This window comes from Macaca nemestrina, chromosome 14 (genome assembly GCF_043159975.1).
Source record: "Macaca nemestrina isolate mMacNem1 chromosome 14, mMacNem.hap1, whole genome shotgun sequence".
NCBI classification, from domain to species: domain Eukaryota; kingdom Metazoa; phylum Chordata; class Mammalia; order Primates; family Cercopithecidae; genus Macaca; species Macaca nemestrina.
Window position 1 is genome coordinate 37,967,941 of NC_092138.1, and position 23,632 is coordinate 37,991,572.

At 36.5% G+C, this 23,632-nt stretch overlaps 1 protein-coding gene and 1 long non-coding RNA gene across 49 annotated transcripts in view; one reads left to right on the forward strand and one right to left on the reverse strand.

Annotated features, from left to right (window-relative positions):
- LOC105489119 (uncharacterized) overlaps window positions 1-23,460 on the forward strand; it is a 77,078-nt gene extending 53,618 nt beyond the window's left edge. The window contains exon 3 of the long non-coding RNA XR_011612987.1: window positions 23,330-23,460. This is a non-coding gene — a long non-coding RNA (uncharacterized lncRNA). The remainder of the gene's footprint in view (window positions 1-23,329) is intronic.
- LOC105489121 (protein tyrosine phosphatase receptor type D) overlaps window positions 4,911-23,632 on the reverse strand; it is a 2,338,800-nt gene continuing 2,320,078 nt past the window's right edge. For 46 of the 48 annotated variants that reach the window (XM_071078779.1, XM_071078775.1, XM_071078771.1 and 43 more), the window contains 3 exons: window positions 21,914-22,068; window positions 10,508-10,643; window positions 7,957-8,639 (listed from right to left, as the gene is read on the reverse strand). In XM_071078779.1, coding sequence (XP_070934880.1) covers window positions 8,571-8,639; window positions 10,508-10,643; window positions 21,914-22,068 — 360 coding nt within the window. In that variant the 3' untranslated portion in view covers window positions 7,957-8,570. Of the gene's footprint in view, window positions 8,640-10,507; window positions 10,644-21,913; window positions 22,069-23,632 lie in introns of all 48 variants that reach the window. The other 2 variants (XM_011753819.3, XM_071078808.1) reach the window with 1 other exon arrangement.

Consider the following 23,632-nt stretch of genomic DNA (forward strand, 5'->3'; position numbering starts at 1 on the left):
TAGGATTTTTGGTTTTTTCCTTCTACATGACATTTTCATAGTCAATAGACTTTGTACTTTTTGTTAATTTTCTCTCAAATGATATAAATCCAGCATTTATCCAGCCATACTGTCATGCTTGTCTATTAGCCAATAGTTCACAGTTTTTAACTTGCTGGATAGGTTAGCACAATCTAGAATCATGACACACACATTTTGTTTCTTTTTTATGCAGTTCAAACCCAATACTTTAACTTTCAGGATCTAACCCAGAGTGAAAAAGTCCCTATGTCTCGTCTGTCTCCTTTATTTCCAGTTCTCAGTAGAAAGAAAACGTTTATAATAAATGAGAGACAAAAATTATTTTGGATGCCCCAAAATTTAACAAGAAAAATTTATTTAACAAATGGTAGCATCATTTAATAGCTCACTTAGCTATGAATGAGTAGTCACTACCACATAAACATTACATGTAATTGCTTGTCATTCTCAAGATCCTCTGAGGTCTAACAGCGAGCTGGATCCTGTATATTGACAAACATAGCTGAATGCTTGCTTTTTTTTTTTTTTTTTTTTTTTTACGTTTTCATCAATATTTTTCAGTCGAACCCTATGATTACATGCTTGCCAGCTGTCCCCAAAAATAAGTGGTCTATAGCCTTGTTAGTAGTTCTTTACAATGATACTTATCATCGACTGGACATACTTCTACATTTCAATTTCAAGATCTCTAAGTGGAATTTTAAACATAATTTTTTTTTTTTTCATTTTCAGTAATGATACAGAACAGATGTTCACCATCCAAACTATGGCAGGCTTTTATATTTTTAATACTAACTTATTTTAGCCATGTGTATATATATGCATAGGTAAGAGTCATTAAACTTTATTGACATATAAAAATAGGAAAAATGCACAAAAGTAAAGGTACAGCTCCACAGTTTACTAAAAAGCAAACACTTTTGAAATGACATTTAAGTAAAAAAAAAAAAATAGCTAGCACAACGGAAATTTGCTTTTTGTTCTCCTAATCAGTACCTACCTTTCTGTTCCCCAAATCTACCAGGTATACAGTATACATTTTTTTGTGTATGGCATTTTTTGCTCAATGTTATGTTTGCCAAACTCATTCACTGCTGTATAGTGTTTCATTGTGTCATTATACCACCATGTATTTATACATTCCATTGTTGACAGACACTTATGTTAGGGTTCTTGGCTCTATGAGTAACGTTGAAATGGATAAACTATTATTTATGTCTCTCATTCACACAGGGATGCATTTCTACTTGTTACATAGCTACAATTGGTATAATACTGAATAAAATGTGCTTATATTCTACTTTAATATGTAATAATATTATTTCAGGGTGCTTGTAAAATCGCACTCTAGCAAGCATTGTGTGTGACAGACGTATTACTCTACATTCTCACCAACACTTGGTATTATTAGTCTTTTTAATATTAGCTGTTCTTGTGAGCATGTAGCTGTGTCACATTGTAGCTTTAATTTGCATTTCCTTGATTACTTGTAAAATTGAGTACTTCACATATTTTTGAGCAATTTAGCTATCCTTTTTCTGTGAAGTATCCTTTCAGGGCTAATGCCTAATTATATTGGGTATTCTGGCTTTTTCTTACTGGTTTATGTGACATGGAACCTTTGTTATAATGGTTAATATTGGTAAGAGCTGAAGCACTATATTCCTGTCAAGTTTCTGATGTGAATGATTTGTCCATTGCTTTTCTTTAAATCATTTTGCTAGGGTTTATCAATTTCATTGTCTTTCAAATAATCAACTTGTACCTTTAATCTTTGTTGCTATTCTCTATTGAATAATTTTTTTCAGTTAATTTTTTTCTCTTTTATTTCCTTCTTTATTGAGGGGTAATTAGCTGTTGTTTTGTTAATTTGTAAAAAACAAGATCATTAGCTTTTAGCCTTTCTCATTTTCTAACATATGCATTGAAAAGCTGTAAATTTCACTGTAAAACCCACACATTTTGATACAATTTAATAATTTTATCATTATCATTTCTTATTTCCATTGTGATTTTTTTCTGTGAGCTACTGGCTATTTAAAAGTTATTTCTTAATTACTACATAGTGGGCTTTTCTAACTATCTTTGTGATTGATGTCTAGATTAACTATTACTGTGGGGCCCAAAGAACATATTCCACGTATTACAACTTTTCAAATACTTCGAGACTTGCTTTATGGTTCAATTTCTAGTTAATTTAGGTAAATGTTTTAAATGCTCTTAAAAATAATGTATATTTTTAAGTTATTGAATTTAATAATCTACATAGATCACTTAGGTGTAAATTTTGTTAATCAGCTTGTTCATATCTTTTATACCCTTACTGAAGTTTTATTCAGTTTGTTCATTTTATATATTAATAAGTGTTTTAAAATCTCCCATGATAGCTGTGAATATGTATGTAACTCCTTTAAGTTCTATTTTTGTTGTCTACATTTTGAGGCCATGTTATGAGGTTCATACACACATAGAATTGTCACATCTTCCTGGTGCATTGAAGTTTTTCATCGGAAATTGACCTTTTTATTATTTGGTAATGGTATGGCTGATATTAATATAACTCAGTATAGCTTTCTTTTAGCTATGTTTGCATGCTATATCTCTTGCATTCTTTTACTTTTGGTAGCCTCATGTTCTTACAAGCATTATATAACTAGGCTAAAAATCTGTATCTTTAAGTTGAATATACTTTATTTACATTTGCAGTAATTCTGTTTTAAATTTTAAATGTCCCATATTATTTACTATTTGCCCCTCCTGTCCTAGATTCTCTTTTCTCTTCATTCTTGCCTTGTAAATTGATTTAAAAAAATTATTCTATCTTCCCACATATTTCAAAGCATGCACAATTTGCTATTTTGAAATACTTATTGTAAAAATTTTAGAAAATATACAAAGTGCAGCAAAATTTTATCAGAGTATCATGTAATAATTATATTTCTTTCCAGTCACTTCTTTAAGGTGTGTACATAATTTTATATCCTTTCTTGAAAAGTATATATAATAATTTTTAATGTAGCTATCTTTTTTCCAAAACACTATTTAATAGTGAAATGCTAATGCATTATAAATGGCATTACAGTGTATATGTAAAATAATATATGTAAAATTATATGTAATATATACATTACATATATACATATTGTATATGTAACTGTAAAACATTTTTACATATATACAATTTTACATATTTTAAGTCTCTTTGTATTATTAAACAAAAGATTTCACAGGTCTTGGCCTATTATATTTCCTCAGAATTTGCAGGAATTATTTTAAACATTATACATTTAAATATTTCTCAGATTCATAATTTTATGAATTATTATAATTAAAATTCTCATCATAAAGTTTAATCATGGATACAATTAAGTGAAAGTCCCAAACTTATAATTAGTTATTATTAATTCTGTGCATGTACATGTATACAATCAGATAATATTTTGTCATTCTTGGTATTCTATCAGATATCTGTTTAAACTTATGAATCACAATGTACAAAATATCAAATCTGATACACTTCAAACATTCTATCCTGTTTTTACGCAATCAGCCAATGGGGTGGTCACATCTGCAAAAGTAAAAGCCAACTAGGTGAAGTGGAAAAAGTCTGATTGTTGATTCAATAACAGGATTTCCAAAATAATGTTTGGATAATGGAATTGTTTGATCCGGTCATTATTTCTAACAGGTAGTTTTAACATTACCAAGCATACCTGTGCTTTGCCTTACCTTAACTAATCAGGCTGATCAGCAGCCAGTTGTTCGTCCCACAATATTCATTGCTGTTTGGCAAAATGGGACAGCCACCTTACATCCTTCTGGATGTGATAACTCAATGCACACATTCTCGCCTTTTGTCCATACTTGTGTTCCTGGGATGATCACTTACCCCAAGACCGGTTCAATTAGGATCAGGAAGAATCCACTCCATTCTAGGACTTTTGATTGTGTTGTTGGGGGAAGTAAACTCTTCCACTTGTCCGCTCTGTGGTGTTATGATCCCAAAGCTTCAAGGGACCACAAAAACGGAGTTTAAAACTTAAACTGTGAAAGTAGAAATCAGGCTGGACGATGGGAAGAGACATCACGTCCTGAAGGCATTACCTGAACCCTGAATCCAGTTATACCTTAAGATGATGTATTCCTACTCTTTTAGTAAATGAGTCCACTCCTAATCTTTTAGTACATGAGTCAGTAAACACTTTTCTTTTCCAGTAGATCAATTTGAGTCAGACTTTCTGTCACTCACAACTGAAAGTCCTAACTTCAAGGATCCTACACTTTCCTTCATAGCACTGGTCCCATGTGATGTTACTATTACTTCAGTGCCAACCTCTGTCAGTAGACTATAGTCTGTATGCAAACAGCACCAGTATCTCATTTGTTCAGAGCTGCATTTCCAATACCTAGAACGATTCTGAGCCATTACTGGTACCTGATAATATTGAATGACTGAATAAATAAACCAAGCATTTTCTTAGCCATGTTCCCAAAGGTATTAATAAATGAACACTATGGAGCTATTTTTATGTGCATGAAAGTTGTTTCGAGATGAAAATACATACATATAGATGTATATATAGTTGTGCGCTTAAATTTGTATATAGTAGTCATTTCCACAGAATCAAATATTGCCCGTGATCTCTGACATGAATGAAAACAATGCCTCTTTCTTTGCTCTGTGAACTTGGAAAAACTATTTCTTTGAGCCTCTGTTTGCTTACCAGTGAAAAGTGCTTACCTCAAGGTAGATATTTGTAAACAGTAGTCTCTTGGTAAACAGAAATATTACTAGTACAAGGAACTAACTAGATAACCAGAAGAGGAGAGAGAACATATAGTCAGTTGAAAACCAAAGTGCTTGCGTGGACAAAAGCAAAGGCCAGGGCTGCATAACACTGACATTTTTATTAGAATTCATTTGTAACAAATGGAACTTGTGTCAGCAAAGAACTGATTTTCATACAGACTTCTTTCGCCACCAATGTAACGAAGTAAGAAAATAAAAAGCACGCCTTTCATTCTGTAAAACATTTACGCGTACTACTAATTAGAGGTAATTGTATTTTTTTAACAAGCCATTTTACAAGTTATTTTTTTAAATTTTTCAGTCTATGCATCCAAAACGAGAGCAAAGAACACAACTGTTATTATCTTTGTAAAGACACTCCAAGCTGGGATGGCAAAGCCACATAACGGATGGATAGAATGGATCTGTAGCCTTCTGATCTCTGCTGGAGTATCAGGGCACCCATAAACCCAAAAGGAACCAAAACCCAAAAAGAAAAACAAAAAGGGAATTAAAAACAAAAGGAAGGACTTAAACAAAGCAAAACCGAAAATAAACAGGAAAGAAAAAAAAATACGTGCATTACTGCAGACTTTTTTCCCTTCCTGTTTCTATGTTGTGTTATTTACATACACACAAATGAATTTCCGAAGCAGTTTCTTACAGATGGGTTCAAGTAATATCATTATTGGGTGTAGAATCAATAGGGCAGTGCATAGTACAAAGGTATAGAAAGTGCAAAGTTCCCTAGAGGCCCTTCCCTCCCCTGGCTGTCCTCGCCGTTTTCTAACCATGCAAATCATTTTTAAAAAAGAGCTAAAATAAAGTTCTGTACAAATCACTTTTTATATATTTTGATTTTTTTTACCATTGTAACTAATTACAAAATTATACATAACTACACGTACATAGGTAAATAATAGCACCGTACTGGTTATGATGATGAAAATAACTGGAAACTCGAAAGCTTGTGGTAATGGCAGATAAAGATGTTTTACCTGGGAAATTAAAACTTGGATGGTTGTACAGAAAAGCACAGAGTGGAATGCACATCAATGACAGTAAGGGAGTTAGTTCTAGGAACAGCTCCTGAACAGTAAGATTCCCGCAATAGTCTCCGCCTCGTTCGTCTATGGTATGCATCCCATTCATTTTCTTCTTCTGATTATTGTCATCTTTCCCTTTGCCAAATGGGCAGTTTTTGTTTCAGGGAGAGAAGCTGCTCATTGGCCAATCATTCTGGTGTGCAATGCTCCATCGGATTCTACATGTCCAACAAGGCATGTCTGGATGATGCAATGTCTATCTGACCCCCTTTGTTCAACTAAAAGAAAATTATAGCACTGAGTAATCTGGCACTTGGATAAATCTCCAAAAAGATACAAACGAAAAGAAAATGATAACAGACCCACATAGTGCACATTCTTCTCTGGTTCTGATGTAGGTTAGAGAGTCTCATTCTGAGGTAGCCTTCTAGATACTTTTTTTAAGTATTATATATATTTTCTTTTTTTTCTTTTTCTTTGTTTTTTACAAAAGTGCTCAAATACAATGCTTGCAAGTGTTTGGTCTCTTGGATTTCATTCTGCTAGCAATGGGAAAATGTGGAAAACAAAAATCCTTCCATGCAGAACATCCATGAAGCTAAAATGAAACCAAAGCAGTATACTCATACCAAAACTCTTTAAGAGTTCCTTGGATATTTTGAAGATTATTTAAAATCATGTAAAATGTGGCAAACTCATGCCATCATCCATGGCTTCCTATAGAATGTTGGAAGAATTGGGGGTTTTATATATATATTTTATATATATATTTTTTTTATTTATATAATATATATATATGTCCCCTTTTAGAAAAATTCTAATGGAATATCAAATATATTCCAAAGTTGCCAATGATATTTGTTACTAAAATAAGTTTGGTGCAGTTACTGCATGTTCCAGAGCAGATTTGGAAGGGAATATAAATAAAACAAGTAGCTTTTTCTGATGTTGACGATTATAAAAGGAAGAAGGGCCCTGATTATCCAAGTGCTTTGGGCTGGTACAATCACTAACATCCCCGACTTGGCTGAAAACTAGGAATGCATATTATTCAAAGAGTTTTTGTACATGTGGTAAACAGATAATGCTTTAATAGAAAGAGTAACAGATACGAACAGTGAATGGAAATACGAACCAAAAGCTAAAAAGAAATGCTATTAAAATAGGCATCAATTATAAGGCACTCTAAATGCAAAACTAAAACCAAAACGAAACAATGTACAGCACTTCCCAGGAATGCTGTATGCCACAAAATGTTTCTGACTGAACAGAGTAACATGAATTTGGCTTTGCCCCTGTTACATATCATAAATGCAAATTTCATAGCACATACTATAGACAATATACGATTGAATACACTTTTTTTAAACAACTCGATAGCTGATATATTACAACATTCTCCCCTCCTAAAGGGATATGCACTGACCTTTCCCACATGCACACCTCTTAGCTATTTAATAATTTTTATTGCACTAGAGTGTTAGAAATATTGAACTTTGTTGGAAGCCTGACAAAACAGAATTAGTGAATATGATTGGGTAGGTGGGGGGAGATTGGGTAGGAAATTAGGGGGTGAGGTTTGACAATCACTGATGTGCATTCCTCATTTCCCTTTAAAAAATTAAAGTTTTGTGATATTAAGAAATACCAATATGTCAAAAAATTAAGAATAAATGGAAAGAGATGTTTACAATAGCTTTTCTACATTTAAAAAAAAACTAAATCATGGAAGAACTGACTGACAGCTATATCTATTTTTTGTGTGGACACACTGTCTATATATACATAGACACCCTTGTAAAATTTGGATATATATGTATATATGTTAGCAGCAACTTTATACTTTGCGCCTCCCTGTTGATTCCAAAATCAAAACAAAATAATTATCTTTGATAATTTGAAGAGAATGGGTACTTTCTCACCAATCAAAACTGAACAGAAGTGTAAAATTAATATATCTGACGAGATTGATACTGTAGATTGAGTACTGCACAAAAATGTGCAAATTTTCAAATTATTTGATATTTCTACAGCAAGATATTACAGATAACAGTTCTACAGCTTAAAAAAACCTACGATTTGGAAATAAAAAATGAAGAGTTATGTAACTTTTTTAAAATTCACTTTATCGAATGATACATTTTGTTAAAAAAAAGTTTACACAGTTAGAAATGAAGCACAGGTCAGCAGTATCTTTACAATACTAAAAAACTAAATCAAGGACTTTCTTTTTAAACATTCCCCCCTCCCTTTCCCCCTAAAATGTTATTATGAGCAGTATGGTGGGAAGGGGTGATGTCAAAGCAGAGTCCATTTCGCTGTGAGAAGCCACACCAGCACACATCTTGGGCTGAATTGCAGCATTCTGGCAATTTCTCCTTGCACCTTTCAAACAATCCTGAATAAGATGGTGGTTCTTTGCTGTGATTTCTTCTTCCCTTGATTTTGAATCCTTGAGGTATCTGTAAATAAAATCCTTCAGATGCCTCATCAGTCAGGATTCTCTTCATTATTTTTCAGGTTAGATTATTAAACTGTGAATTCTTGGTCCACCTGGAATAATTTGTTTTTAATTTGTTTTGTGTGTAATAGTCCCACTAAGTAGTTGTTAGCTAGAAGTTAAGAAGGACTTCTCAAGTGCCCTGTATGGCTCAGAAGAGACTCCATGGATATTGAAGGGCCTGTAGTAAAAATCCAGAATGGGTCAGGGGTTTCTACGTTGCATAGTGATCAAAGCTGCCCAGGTACTCTAGTGCGGCTCGATAGCAAAACTGATACTGATCCTGCAGGAGACAACGAATGGGGAGAAACAAAGGAAGGGACCATGAGCATATTTTAATAGAAAAATAAAAATCAATATTGGATAACAAAATTACATCTATATGGGGCGAAATCATACTTTTGTCAATTGATCTAATCCAATGACCAATTGGTTATAGAACGAAGAAAAATTAGCCACATGGAGTGTTTATTCACTTTGCCAATCAATTTGACTAAAATGATCTCCCAATTCCAAGCAGTGGCAGGTCAAGTGTACATTGCCTTCCCAGACAAGTGTTTTCCAAGTAGTATCAAACAATTACCACCAATTGAGCACATACACTTCTTACATGCCTTATAAACAGATAATGATGAAAGTCATCCTTTACAATTATCTGCTTGTGATAATGAATTCTCAGTTTAAATATATGAGAGGCTGATACACAAACTGTCCTGAGAAAAATCTGAATTTACTTATCTTCTGAGCTACTGCCAATAAAATTTGAATTTAAAAAAAATTATGTTTGGATAGTAGAGCTTGCAATGAGAATCACTCACAGTCATTTCAGCTACCTTTTGGCTGGCTCTCTCACTTATATATGATGTTCATATACAGCCAGAAGGTAGCTGGTGCGGCACAACAGGCACACAAATCCATTTACACAGGGCACTGGACTTCCAAGCTTTTCATCCCTGAAAATGGCTTCACAAGATTGGCTGCCCACATCAAAAAATACCTGTAAATTCGGCCCAATTCTGTGTGATTGCTAGCTGTCTGTTATAGAAAGGCGCACACTAAAATAAAACGGTATGAAACATGGCTTTTTTCAGACAACGAAGAACACTATCATATTGGAATAAATTGAAGCATTGTTGGAGAGATGGAAAAATTACAATTTACAGATCTCTATAGGGATGAGAAAAAGTAGGATTTTCCCCATAAAAGAAATCTATTTTCAGTGGCCAACCAGGCTGAAAGTAGATAGTTTCTATTTTGCTTAAATGTGCATTTTTCTATAATAAAAATGGTAATGCAAAATAAATGGTGTTTACTTTCCTATCTTGTCACAGTCAGTTGCTTGGCTAAGTGTTCAGGCTTTTTAAATGTCCAATTTCCTTCTGTAACCCCCAAGACCCATTAAGTTTGTCAGGCTGACAGAATGTTTTGAGTATTGCAAGCCACACACTTGTACTACTTTGAAATCAGTCTGAAAGATACTGTGGATGATGAATTGAGGAACACATATAAGTTGTATAATTTGGTGGCCTTTTGCAGAACATAAACTATCAGTAATATCATCTTTAGAAATGAATGCTCAATAGACCAGACTGGCTATATCATAAACTCTTATTATTAAGAGAAATATCCAAATTGCCATATTAATTATTGGAATAGGAAATGTGGGGCTAATATAATATCTCTAGGCTTATCCAGAATCAAAATGTTTTGAATGGCCATTGTTAAGACATGAAATATAGAACAACTGATACCTCTGTAGGCACAAAGGGGGAGAATGGAGAAGTTAAATGGGCTGAGATTATTTTATGTACTAAGCATTATGCTTTCTCTCTATATATAATATATACTATAGGAAAATGAATATAACGAATTTTATGAAATTGCCATTTTATTGGTCAAAAATGGTCCAGTAGTGAAATTTAACATAGCTCAATGTAACATATAATCGCACGTAATTTCTATAGCAACACTAAAACACTGATAATCTCACCCCATTTAAAAAGGGGGAAAATGAGGTTCAAAATTATTAAACGGTTTGATGCTTTCCCCACAGTATTATGTGTGTGGTGTTGAGAGAGTCTGGACTCCAGGAGGTCCAAGCTAGCAAAACGTAGGCTCTTGAGATGTGAAAAATGCAATGGATTTTCTCACCTCTGTCTGTACCATAGCTGGTCGTTGTGTTCTTAACATTTTGACGGTCTGGAAGATATCTACGACTCCTTCATATCTCATTCTTTCCAAAACAATGCTTAATGTTATGAAGACTCCAGTTCTTCCAACGCCCGCGCTGCCACAATAACAAAGGCAATGTTACTGGGTGAGAGGCTCACAGTCTTGGCACATTTGCTTGGGTGTGGACATACTTCTACCAGCTTCCACACTCCATATTTCTTTACAGCCATGTTCAGGAAAACGTGGTATCGCATTCACCAAATGGTTACTCTTGGGATACTGAGTTGTAACAGCATGTGATAACGAGGGTGAAGTAATTAGGAGTAAGTCTAATAAAAGGTCTTTTCAATGGGGATTTATACCATTTTAGAAAGACCAAGGAAACATAACAAATGAAAAGAAGAAAGGGTATAAATAACATATAGGTTTATATTACTCATGGAGACTCTGAGATTTAGAACTTGCCTACTTAATATTTTTAAAGTATGAAATAATTCAGAATAAGGTGAAGTGAATTTGGCATCTTCAACTTTTCTAGTACATTGTTCACATTTTACAGTTACTTAAAATACATATGCAATGCCCCATAACTTAAACGTATTTGTCTATAACTAGTCGAATGTTTACACTGGTTTTATTATGAGAAAAGAGATGCTATAACAGGGTATATATGTGATTTTCACTTAGTCTTCAGGAGGGTTTATGACTATCCTGTAAGTGTATGTACACATGAAGTAAATACTGTGTTGTTTTCTTATTTCTTGAGACTTAGAACTTTCAACAGATTCTCACAGGGGTCTCTAATCTTTAAAAAAAAAATGGTTAAGAGTCACTGATCTCTAAACTTACCTACTATTTTTACATGATCCGCAACTAAAACCCCAGGATCCTTTCTACAACGTTAGAAAGTTTTTGAGTTTCTCTCTGTTGTCTTCATTGTTTTAAGATAATTCAAGAATCTTCATGGTAGCAAGAAAGAAAACTAATTCATAGCTCTTCTGCACTTCTTAAGTGGGAAAGCACTGGGAAGTTTAGGTAATGAGGGAAACAGTGAATAATGAAAAATCCGTACATTTTTGGATCCTAATTAAACAGCATGTGTAACACTTGGGCACGGGCTGTAGAAAATAGATGGATTCATTTACTGGAGGATGTAGCTGACAGGCATATATAAATAGTGTGTCCCTTTATAAATGGGTTTCTACAGTCTAAACAGAAATGTTAAGTGAGGTTTGAAACTCCATGGGGAGTCAGTCTTTAAGAAGTGATTGAAGATGTCTAGCAGCAGTGAAGCCTTCTCTTAAGATGAAGCAGATGACCTTGAAGGTCCCTTTTAACCTTGAAAGTCTCTCTTAGTTGTGAGAAACTGAGATTTATTTTCTTTTTGTTGAATGGTCTAGGTACTCCAGAATCTCTCTTACCTTGATTTGATAACTTGAATGTAACAAAAACATTGGGTTTCTGTCTTTCTACTAAGTATTTTCAAGAAAAGAACAGACATTGGACTTACAACTTTTGCATTTATTGATTTTATCATCTTAGTTTAATAAGTTACAAAAAAGTAGTATTTTCAGAACATTCCTAGATAAAATATATAGAAGTCTTCTATGTGTGTGTATATCTATATATAAGATATATGCATCACAATTTCTTTAGCATTATACTAAAGGAATATTAAAATTATTTTGTGACAAAAACACTGAGAACAGGCACACATAACATTTATGTGCCTATACATATAAGGATGCTTAAAGCTAAGAAGATGTATTAAATTAAAGATACTCTTTTCCTTAGAGGTTATTTTAGAAAAGTTTAAATTAGCATATGGGCAAATTATGAGTGAAGTTAAACATCCAGGTAATTCAATACCAATATATACCATCTACTTTGTCTAAATACGGGCATACACTGTTTTATTGTGCTATGCTTTATTGAGTTTTGCAGATATTTTGTTTAACAAATTGAATGTCTATGTCAATCTTGCATTGAACAAGTATATTGGTGCCATTTTTCCACCAGCACATATTCGGTTTGTGTCTCTGTGTAGCATTTTGGTTATTTTTGCAATATTTCAAATTTTTTCATACTATTATATGTTAGTGATCTGTGATCGCTGATCTTTGATGTTACTAGTGCAATTGGTTTGGGGTGCCATGAACCATGACCATAAGACACTGAACGCTTGATAAATGTGTGTGTTATGACTGCTCCACCAAGCAGCAGTCTCCCCATCTGTCTTTTTCTCCTCAGGCTTCCCTATTTCTTGAGACACAACAATACTGAAATTAGGCTAGTTAATAACCCTACAATGGCCTCTAAGTGTTCAAGTGAAAGGGAGAGTTATCTAAATCACAAGCTAGAAATAATTAAGCTTAAAGCCCAGGTATGCTGAAAGCTAGGCCTCTTGCACCAAACAGCCTAGTTGTGAATGCAAAGTTCCTGAAGGAAATTAAAAATGCTACTCCAGTGCACACACGAATGATAAGGAAAGTAGAACAGCTTTACTGCTGATAAGAAGAAAGTTTTAAAGGTCTGGATAGAAGATCAAACCATTTACAACATTCCCTTAAATCAAAGCCTAGGCCAGAGCAAGGCCCTAACTCTCTTCAAAGGCTGAGAGGTAAGGAGGCTGCAGAAGAAAAGTTTGAAGTTAGCAGAGGTTTGCTTATGAGGTTTAAGGAAGGAAGCCAACCCCATAACATAAAAGTGCAAGGTGAAGCAAAAAGTGCTGTTGCAGAAGCTGTAGCAAGTTATCCAGAAGATCTAGCTAAGATCACTGAATGAAGGTGGCTACATTAAAAAACAGATCTTCAGTGTAGACAAACATCATTATATTGGAAGAAGTTGTCATCTAAGACTGATAGCTACAGAGGCGTCAATGCCTAACTTCAAAGAACAGGCTGACTTGTTAGGGGCTCATGCAGCTGGTGACATTAAGCTGAAGCCAAAGCTCATTTACTATTTCAAAAATCCTAGGGCTCTGAAGAATTACACTAAATACACTCAAGTGAAAGGAAGAGTTAAACATCTCTCACTTTAAGTCAAAAGCATGAAATAATCAAGTTTTAGTAAGGAAGGCACACCAAACATCAAGACAGGCTGAAAGCTCGACCTCTTGTATAGCCCAGTTCTATAAATGGAACAAGAAAGCATGGATGACAACACATCTGTTTACAGCATGGTTTACTGAATATTTTAAGGCCACTCTTGAGACCTACTGTGCAGAATAAAAGATTCTTTTCAAGATAATACTGCTCATTGACAATATACCTTGTCACCCAAGAGCTCTGATGGAATGTACAAGGAGATTAATGTTTTCATGCCTGTGAATACAATATTCATTCTGCAGCCCAATGGACCAAGGAGGAATTTCAACTTTCAAGTTTTATTATTTAAGAACTACATTTTGTAAGGCTATACATTCTATAGATAGTGATTCTCTGGTAGGTCTGGGCAAAGTAAATCGAACATTTCCTGGAAATAATTCACCATTCTATGCCATTAAAAACATTTGTGATTCATGGGAGAAGATCAAATTATCAACATTAACCGGAGTTTGGAAGAAGTTGACTCTGATCATCATGGATGACTTTGAGGGGTTCAAGACTTCAGTGAAGGAAGAAATTGCAAAAATGGTGGAATAGCAAGATAACTAGAACTAGAAGTGGAGCTGGGAGATGTGACTGAATTGCTGCAATCTCATGATAAAACCTGAATACATGAGGAGTTGCTTCTTATGGATGAGCAAAGAAAATGGTTTCTCAAGATGGAATGTACTCATGAAGATGCTGTGAACACTGTGAAAATGACAAAAGATTTAGAATAGTAGATAAACAAAGTTAATCGAAAAGCAGCAGGGTTGCAGAGGAATGACTCCAATTTTGAAAGAAGTTCTACTGAGAGTAAAATGCTATCAAGCAACATTGCATGGTGCAGAGAAGACTCTTGATAAAGAGTCACTTGATGTGCCAAACTTCATTATTATCTTCTTTTAAGAAATTGCTACAGCCACCTCACCTTTCAGAAACCACCACCCCTTGATTAGTCAGCAGCCATCAATGTCGAGGCAAGACCCTCTACCAGCAAAAAGATTACAACTTACCGGAGGCTTAGATGATGGTTAGCATTTTTTTTTTTTTTAAATTTAAGTTCTGGGGTAGACGAGAAAAATGTGCTGGTTTGTTACATAGGTATACATGTGCCATAGTGGTTTACTACACCCATGAACCCACTATCTACATTAGGTATTTCTTCTGATGCTATCCCTCCCTCAGCCCCCTACCCCCTGAAAGGCCCTGGTGTGTGATGTTTGTTTCCCTGCATCCATGTGTTCTCACTGTTCAACTCCCACTTATGAGTGATAACATGTGGTGTTTGGTTTTCTGTTCCTGTGTTAGTTTGCTGTGTAGGTTTACCAGTTTCATCCATGTGCCTGCAAAGGACATGAACTCATCCTTTTTTATGGCTGCATAGTATTCCATGGTATATATGTGCCACATTTACTTTATCATTGATGAGCATTTGGGTTGGTCCCAAGTCTTTACTATTGTGAGCAGTGTTACATTAACATATGTGTGTATGTGTCTTTATAGTAGAATGATTTTTAATCCTTTGGGTATATATTCAGTAATGGGATTGCTGGGTCAAATGGTATTTCTGGTTCTAGATCCTTGAGGAATCACCAAACTATCTTCCACAATCATTGAACTAATTTACACTCCCACTAACAAACAGTGTAAAGTGTTCCTATTTCTCCACATCCTCCCCAGCAACTGTTGTTTTTCTGACATTTTAATGATTGCCATTCTAACTGGCATAAGATAGTATCTCATTGTGGTTTTGATTTGCATTTCTCTAACGACCGATGATGGTGAGCAGTTTTTCATATGTTTGTCGGCCACATAAATGTCTTCTTTTGAGAAGTGTCTGTTCATATCCTTTGCCTACTTGTCGATGGGGTTGTTTTTTTCTTGTAAATATAACTTCTTTGTAGATTCTGGATGTTAGCCCTTTGTCAGATGGATAGATTGCAAAAATTTCCTCCCATTTTGTAGGTTGCCTGTTCACTCTGATGGTAGTTTTTGGCTCTGCAGAAGTTCTTTAATTAGATCCCATTTGTCAATTTTGGCTTTAGTTGCCATTGCTTTTGGTGTTTTAGTCCTCAAATCTTTGTTTATAACTGTGTCCTGAATGGTACTGCCTAGATTTTCTTCTAGGGTTTTTATGGTTTTAGGTCTTAGGTTTAAGTCTTTAATCCATCTTGAGTTAATTTTTGTATAAGGGGTAAGGAAGGGATCCAGTTTCAGTTTTCTGCATATGGCTAGCCAGTTTTCCCAACACCATTTATTAAATAGAGAAGCCTTTCCCCATTGTTTTTCCTCAGGTTTGTCAAAGATTATATGGTTGCAGATGTGTGGCATTATTTATAAGTCTCTGGTTCTGTTCCATTGGTCTGTATATCTGTTTTGGTAGCAGCACCATGCTGTTTTGGTTACTGTAGCCTTGTAGTGTCCTTTGAAGTCAGGTAGCATGATGCCTCAAGCCTTGTTCTTTTTGCTTAGGATTGTCATGACTTTGTGGACTCTTTTTTGGTTCCATATCAAATTTAAAGTAGATTTTTCCCATTTTGTGAAGAAAATCATTGATAGCTTGATAGGGTTAGCATTGAATCTATAAATTACCTTGGGTAGGCAGTATGGCCATTTTCACGATATTGATTCTTCCCATCCATGAGCATGGAATGTTCTTCCATTTGTTTGTGTCCTCTTTTATTTCATTGGGCAGTGGTTTGTAGTTCTCCTTGAAGAGGTCCTTCACATCCCTTGTAAGTTGGTTCACATCCCTTGTAAGTTGAATTCCTAGGTATTTTATTCTTCTTGTAGCAATTGTGAATGGGAGTACACTCATGATTTGGCTGTCTATTATTGGTGTATAGGAATGCTTGTGATTTTTTGTACATTTATTTTGTATCCTGAGACTCTGCTGAAGTTGCTTATCAGCTTAAGGAGATTTGAGGCTGAGACAATGGGGTTTTCTAAAAATACAATCTTGTCATCTGCAAACAGAGACAATTTGACTTCTAGTTTTCCTAATTGAATACCCTTTATTTCTTTCTCTTGCATGATTGCTCTGGCCAGAATTTCCAATGTTATGTTGAATAGGAGTGGTGAGAGAGGGCATCCTTGCCTTTTGCCAGTTTTCAAAGGGAGTGCTTCCAGTTTTTGCCCATTCGTTACGATAGTGGCTGTGGGTTTATCATAAATAGCTCTTCTTATTTTGAGATACGTTCCATCAATACCTAGTTTATTGAGAGTTTTTAGCACGAAGGGCTGTTGAATTTTGCCCAAGGCTTTTTCTGCATCTATTGAGTTAATCATGTGGTTTTTGCCATTGGTTCTGTTTATATGATAGATTACGTATATCGAGATCTATATGTTGAACCAGCCTTGCATCCCAGGGATGATGCTGACTTGATCATGGTGGATAAGCTTTTTGATGTGCTGCTGGATTTGGTTTGCCAGTATTTTATTGAGGATTTCTGCATCAATGTTCATCAGGGATATTGGCCTGAAATTTTTTTTTGTTACGTCTCTTCCAGGTTTTGGTATCAGGATGATGCTGGCCTCCTAACATGAGTTAGGGAGCATTCCCTCTTTTTCTATTGTTTGGAAAAGTTTCAGAAGGAGTGGTACCAGCTCCTGTTTGTACCTCTGGTAGACTTCAGCTGTAGAATCCGTCTGGTCCTGCACTTTTTTTGGTTGCTAGGCTATTAATTACTGCCTCAATTTCAGAACTTGTTATTGGTCTATGCAGAGTTTCGACTTCTTCCTGGTTTAGTCTTGGGAGGGTGTATGTGTCCAGGAATTTATCCATTTCTTCTAGATTTTCTTCTTTATTTGCATAGAGGTGTTGATAGTATTCTCTGATGGTAGTTTGTATTTCTGTGGGATTGGTAGTGATTTCCCCTTTATCCTTTTTCACTGTGTCTATTTGATTCTTCTGTATTAGTCTGGCTAGCACTCTTTTTATTTTGTTGATCTTTCCAAAAGCCAGCTCCTGGATTCACTGAAATTTTGAAGGGTTTTTTGTGTCTCTATCTCCTTCAGTTCTATTCTGATCTTAGTTATTTCTTGCCTTTCTGCTAGCTTTTGAATTTGTTTGCTCTTGTTTCTCTAGTTCTTTTAATTGTGATGTTAGGGTGTCAATTTTAGATCTCTCCTGCTTTCTCTTGTGGGCATTTAGTCCTGGAAATTTCTCTCTACACACTGCTTTAAATGTGTCCCACAGATTCTGGCACGTTGTATCTTTGTTCTCATTGGTTCCAAAGAACATCTTTATTTCTGCCTTCATTTTGTTATTTACCCTGTAGTCATTCAAGAGCAGGTTGTTCAGCTTCCATGTCATTGTGTGGTTTTGAGTTTCTTAATCCTGAGTGAGTTCTAATTTGATTGCACTGTGGTCTGAGAGACCGTTTGTTATGATTTCCGTGTTTTTTGCATTTGCTGAGGAGTGTTTTACTTCCAATTATGTGGTCAATTTTAGAATAAGTACGATGTGGTGCTGAGAAGAATGTACATTCTGTTGATTTGTAGATGTCTATTACGTCTGCTTGGTCCAGAGTTGAGTTCAAGTTCTGAACATCCTTGTTAATTTTCTGTCTCGTTGGGCTGTCTAATATTGACAGTAGGGTGTTAAAGTCTCCCACTATTATTGTGTGGGAGTCTAAGTCTCTTTATAGGTCTCTAAGAACTTGCTTTATGAATCTGGGTGCTCCTGTATAGGGTTCATATATATTTAGGATAGTTAGCTCTTCTTATTGCTTTGATCCCTTTTACCATTATGTAATGCCCTTGTTTGTCTGTTTAAAGTCTGTTTTATCAGAGTCTAGGATTGCATTCCTTGCTTTTTTTTTTTTTGCTTTCCATTTGCTTGGTAAATATTCCTCCATCCCTTTATGTTGAGCCTATGTGTGTCTCTGCATGTGAGATGGGTCTCCTCAATACAGCACACTGATGGGTCTTGACTCTTTGTCCAATTTGCCAATCTGTGTCTTTTAATTGGGGCATTTAGCCTGTTTACATTTAAGGTTAATATTGTTATGTTTGAATTTGATCCTGTCATTATGATGATAGCTGGTTATTCTGCACATTAATTGATGCAGTTTCTTCATAGCATTGATGGTCTTTACAATTTGGTATGTTTTTGCGGTGGCTGGTACCAGTGTTTCCTTTCCATATTTAGTGCTTCCTTCAGGAGCTCTTGTAAGGCAGGCCTGGTGGTGACAAAAATCTCTCAGCATTTGCTTGTCTGTAAAGGATTTTATTTCTCCTTCACTTATGAAGCTTAGTTTGGCTGGATATGAAATTCTAGGTTGAAAATCCTTCTCTTTAAGAATGTTGAATATTGGCCCCCACTCTCGTCTGGCCTGTAGGGCTGCTGCTGAGAGATCTACTGTTAGTCTGATATGCTTCTTTTGTGGGCAAGCCGACCTTTCTCTCTGGCTGCCCTTAACATTTTTTCTTTCATTTCAACCTTGGTGAATCTGATGATTATGTGGCTTGGGGTTGCTCTTCCTGAGGAATATCTTAATGAAGGGGAGAATGGAACGAAGTTGGAGAAAACTCTTCAGGATATTATCCAGAAGAACTTCCCCAACCTAACAAGACAGGCCAACATTCAAATTAAGGAAATACTGTGAACACTACTTTCAGGTACACGAATGAAACGTAAATACGGTCTTTTCACATAGTCCCGTATTTCCTGGAGGCTTTGTTCATTTCTTTTCACTCTTTTTTCTCTAATCTTGTCTTCATACTTTATTTCACATACTTTATTTCATTGAGTTGACCTTCAATCTCTGATATCCTTTCTTCCACTTGATTGATTCAGCTATTGATACCTGTGTATGCTTTGCGAAGTTCTCGTGCTGTGTTTTTCAGCTCCATCAGGTCATTCTCTAAACTGGTTACTCTAGTTAGCAATTCCTCTAACTTTTTTTCAAAGTTCTTAGCTTCCTTGCATTGGGTTAGAACATGCTCCTTTAGCTTGGAGGAGTTTCTTTTTACCCTACATCTGTCAATTTGTCAAACTCATTCTCTGTCCAATTCTGTTCCCTTGCTGGCGAGGAGTTGTGATCCTTTGGCGGAGGAGAGGTGTTCTGGTTTTTGGAATTTTCAGCCTTTTTGTGCTGGTTTTTCCCCATCTTCGTGGATTTATCTACCTTTGGCCTTTGATGTTGGTGACCTTCAGGTGGGGGGGTTCTCTGGGTGGACGTGCTATTCTTTTCTGTTAGTTTTCTTCTAACAGGACTCTCTGCTGCAGTTTTGCTGGAGGTCCACTCCAGACCCTGTGTGCCTGGGTATCACCAGCAGAGGCTGCAAAACAGCAAAGATTGCTGCCTATTTCTTCCTCTGGAAGCTTCGTCCCAGAGGGGCACTTGCCAGGTGCCAGCCAGTGCTCTCCTGTATGAGGTATCTGTCAGCCCCTACTGGGAAGTGTCTCCCAGTCAAGATACATGGGGGTCAGGGACCCACTTGAGTAGAGAGTCTGTGCCTTATCAATCAGAGCTGGAACACTGCAGCGGGAGAAGAGATGCTCTCTTCAGAGCTGCCAGGTGGGGACTGCTAAGTAAGTCTGCTGAAGCTGCGCCCACAACTGCCCCTTCCCCCAGGTGCTCTGTCCCAGTGAGATGGGGGTTTTATCTGTAAGTCCCTGACTGGGGCTGCTGTCTTTTTTTCAGAGATGCCCCACCCAGAGAGGAGTAATCTAATCTAGAGGGGCAGTCGGCCTTGCTGAGCTGTGGTGGACTCAGCCCATTTCGAACTTCCTGGCGGCTTTGTTTACCCTGTGAGGGGAAAACAGCCTACTCAAGCCTCAGCAATGGCACACGCCCCTCCCTTCACTCAGCTGAGTGTCCCAGGTAGACCTCAAACTGCTGTGCTAGCAGTGAGATTTTCAAGCCAGTGGATCTCAGCTTGCTGGGCTCTGTAGGGGTAGGACCTGCCAAGCCAGGCACCACTGGAGGGAATCTCCTGGCTTACCAGTTGCAAAGACTGTGGGAGAAGCGCAGTATCTGGGCCTGAGTGTATGGTTGCGGTACAGTCTCTCATGGCTTCCCTTGGTTAGGAAAGGGAAATCCCTTGATCCCTTGTGCTTTGGCTCACCTTCTGTGGGCTGCACCCACTGTCCAACCAGTCCCAGTGAGATGAAATGGGAAATGCAGAAATCACCTGCGTTCTGTGTCAATCTCACTGGGAGCAGCAGACCAGAGCTGTTCCTATTCGGCCGTCTTTCCAGCTCTCCTTGACGGTTAGTATTATTTCCTACATGCTCTTTGGTTGGTATGCAAAGGATGTTTAATGACTCATTAGAAAGAAAATGTACATAAAGGTTTGCTTCTCATAACATGCCTGAGAAACAAAGGATGCTAGAAAGGACTTCTGTAAACATCAGCTAAGATAACTGAGGTCCAGAGAAACTTCATTATCATAGAGCCAAATAATAGAATTGAGACTGGAACACAGAGGTATCTTGGCCCAAGTCTAATATTTGGCCCGTTTTGAGATCCTGCTTTCTATGTCATTAAGAACTATAGTTTTCTTTGATGTGCTGAAGCAAAATATATTTTTTAATAAACTCTCTCAAGAGTTTCACCATAAAAAGATTAGCAATTTAGATGTCAAGTTGCTAGAATCCTAAAATATATTAGTTTAAATAAAATTAGGTGGTGAATTCCTTTTGTTAGAAGGTTTTTGCACAGCAACTTCTAAAAACACTAAATTTACGGTGAATGTCTGAACCATTTACTTGCTGTTTCTATTAACTTCAATGACTTGAGTTATAAAATGCTCTAGAAACTATTGAAAATAATTAACTTGAAGGTACTTCATTTTCTGATATAGCAACAATTTTCAAGCAAATTGCATTTTTAACTGAGGTACCATACTAAGCACTTATTGACTGGCAGGAATTAGTATTGTCATTAAGGTTTGATAGCTATTCATGAGTTTTTCACAAAGACAAACACAGGAGAAAGATTGTTATCAATGCATTGCTATGAAAGCAAAAGCAAATATGAAATGATTAACACAACAAATTATTACTAGGGGAGGTACCAACGATTCCTATTAAGGTAAAATTGGTAATCTGGTTTGTCTAACAGGAAGCAAATTTTGGGGATAAACGTTTTCCTCTGATTATTTTCACTTTATGAAAAGAGAAATCAAACCTGCTTTGTTTCATAATACATTTCCAAGAATAATATTTCAAATAAGCAAACTTATACAAAAAGTGTGTACAATGAAGAACCACCAACACTTATTTTCACAGTTATCATCACTGCTTTAATCACAAATGGAAACTTACCCTTCTTGAATTGTAACTTACCTGCAATGGACCGAAATGGGTCCATCTTGGCCAAACTGTTCTTTTGTTTTATGGACTTGGCCGATGAAGTCAATAAATCCTTCTCCGGACTTTGGCACTCCTTGTTCTGGCCAGTCAGTGAACTGGAACTGCCTTACTGTTCGGGACTGGCCGTCCTTTAGAAGGAAAGCCACATACCCGGCCACAAAGGAAGACGCCAGGAGGATTCAGCAAGCGCACAGACCACAAGAGCAGTCATTTTTATTTCCCAAAAACAAAAAGGGTAGAAAAAGTTAGGAACACGTTTAACTAGAAACTTAGTGCATATGCTATGAATATTGTCCATACGCACATACCTTTAAATCACAAATTTATTTACTCTCGCAGTGCCCAGTTAAAAACCTGGTTCTCGTTAGTAAATAGCCACATAGTTCCCCCATTAGCAAATGCTTCTGAGACCCAAAGTTTGGGTTCGTAACCATTGATCATGTCTGTGTTCTTTTCAAAATGGAACATACATACTCCATTTTAAAAATTTCAGAAACTTATCACTTTGTAATATTGAAACAAGCACCCAGGCATGGCATCCAGACCAGAGCTTTTGCAGTTGTCATGATAACTTCACATCTGCTGTGCTGGCGTATTTCTAACATTGTCAAATGACAAATGGTGACATTTGAAGGATCTGACACAAACCCAGTAGTTGCTGTTAACCTGGATGCCCCCCATATCTCAGAGGAATACAATTTCTAGCCATGGCAGGGGACATAGCATGAACCATGTGACTGTGCTGTTAAGTGGGAAATAAAGCATCCCTCAAGGATACCAAGGACCACTAGCAAACAAATGCCCCTTTCTGAAAAAGAGCTCTCCCTGGCTGACCACAGGAATTAACAGCCTGTGAGGGACTTTAACATAGATAAACCAAAAGGTAGAAAAAAAAGCCAGATGCAAGAGCAGTTTTCCCTTTTCAGAGTGATTAGGTAAAACTGCTCTGACTCATGAAGTACATCTGGGTTGAAAAGAAGACACTAAGGCATTTCTGATTCCTTGTGGAATTTTAAGGTGTTTCTAGAAGCACAAGAAAAGTGGAAAGGAACCTCTGTTTATAGAAGCAGGAATGATACACTGCCCATCAACCTTCTCCCCTGACTCAATAGCGGACAGAAATAATCCAAGCTTAGAGAGACTGAAGTCACTTGAAGAGGTCCCACTCCTAAATGGTCTCTTCTCATTAGAGAGGCTTCAACTTGTTCCTCCTTTCCATCTTTGTTAACACATATTTCCCCATCAAAGTTGTTTTAGATACATGTGTGCATGTTCCCAAGGTTCTGGGTAAGTGAACAGGGACTCAATATTTATCATTACTCATATTGAGAAGAGAAAGGATCTCAACGTGAGATGAGCACTCATCACCTTGCTTGGTGGTTTCCACAGGTACATGCCAGATTCCTGGCTGACGTTATTTGGGGATGGAGGTAAAACAGGAAGATGACACCAAGTGTGTGGGAATCCTGAGAAACAGAGAAAACTATTTGGACCCACAAGTACCTTATGGATGGTTACCATGGAAGCATGATTTATTCCCCTCTGTCTCTGGAAAAGATTTGGAAAGCACAGGACGGAGACTCAGAGGCTAGGTAATACAGATTTATTCTCCTCTGAATGTCCTGGGGATTTCATTTCTGACTCATGTGTACGAATTCCTTCTATTTGGAGGAAAGACTGCCTGACTTTCTT